This window comes from Vespula pensylvanica, unplaced genomic scaffold (genome assembly GCF_014466175.1).
Source record: "Vespula pensylvanica isolate Volc-1 unplaced genomic scaffold, ASM1446617v1 scaffold0025, whole genome shotgun sequence".
Classification (NCBI taxonomy): Eukaryota; Metazoa; Arthropoda; class Insecta; order Hymenoptera; family Vespidae; genus Vespula; species Vespula pensylvanica.
Window position 1 is genome coordinate 1,485 of NW_025113232.1, and position 1,030 is coordinate 2,514.

Sequence of the window (1,030 nt, forward strand, 5' to 3'; positions counted from 1 at the left end):
CGGCAACGCTGGGCCACGCCACCCCCGGGCCCCGGAGAGCCCGATCACGCCGGACCATGCCAGCCCGGGCCCCGGAGAGGCCGTCCATGCCGGGCCACGCCTCCCCCGGGCCCCGGAGAGCCCGGCGACGCCAGACCACGCGAGCCTGGGCCCCGGAGAGGCGGCCACGCCGGGCCACGCCAGCCCGGGCCTCGGAGAGCCCTGCCACGCCGGGCCACGCCAGCCCGGCCCCGGAGAAGCCGGCCACGCGGCGCCACGCCAACCCCGGGCCCCGGAGAGCCCGGCCACGCCGGGCCACGCCACCCCCGGGCCCGGAGAGGCGGCCACGCCGGGCCAGGCCAGCCCGGGCCCCGGAGAGCCCGTCCACGCCGGGCCACGCAATCCCGGCCCCGGAGAGGCCGTACACGCCGGGCTACGCCAAACGCGGGCCCCGGAGAGGCGGTCACGCCGGGCCACGCCAGCCCGGTCCCCGGAGAGGCCGTCCACGCCGGGCAAAGCCACCCCCGGGCCCCGGAGGGCCCGGCGTCGCCGCGCCACGCCAACCCGGGCCACGGAAATGCCGGTAAAGCCGGGTCACGCCAGACGCGGGCCCCGGAGAGCCCGGCCACGCCGGACCACGCCAGCCCGTCCCCGGAGAAGCCGTCCACGCCGCGGCACGTCACATCCGGGCCACGGAGAGCCCGGCATCGCCGGGCCACGCCATCCCGGGATCCGGAGAGGCGGCCACGCCGGGTCACGCCAGCCCGGGCTGCCGAGAGGCCGGCCACGCCGGGCTTCGCCTACCCCGGGCCCCGGAGAGCCCGCCTACGCCGGGCCACGCGAGCCCCGGCCCCGGAGAAGTGGCCACGGCGGGCCACGCCAGCCGGGGCCCCGGAGAGGCCGTCCACGACGGGCCACGCCCCCGCCTGGCCACGGATAGCCCGGCCACGCCGGGCCACGCCATCCCGGGCCCCGGACAGCCCTGCCACGCCTGCCCGGGCCCCGGAGAGGCGGCTACGCCGGGCCACGCCACCCCCGGACCCCGGAAAGC

The 1,030-nt window shown here is 81.3% G+C and overlaps 1 protein-coding gene across 1 annotated transcript; it reads left to right on the forward strand.

The window, feature by feature from the left end:
- Window positions 1-56: 56 nt before the first annotated feature.
- LOC122637390 (basic proline-rich protein-like) lies at window positions 57-562 on the forward strand (the record flags this gene model as incomplete). The annotated part of the gene is made up of 1 exon (XM_043829488.1): window positions 57-562. A coding segment is annotated over exon 1 (506 nt), but the record flags the coding sequence as incomplete, so codon positions are not given.
- Between the last annotated feature and the right edge of the window lie 468 nt (window positions 563-1,030).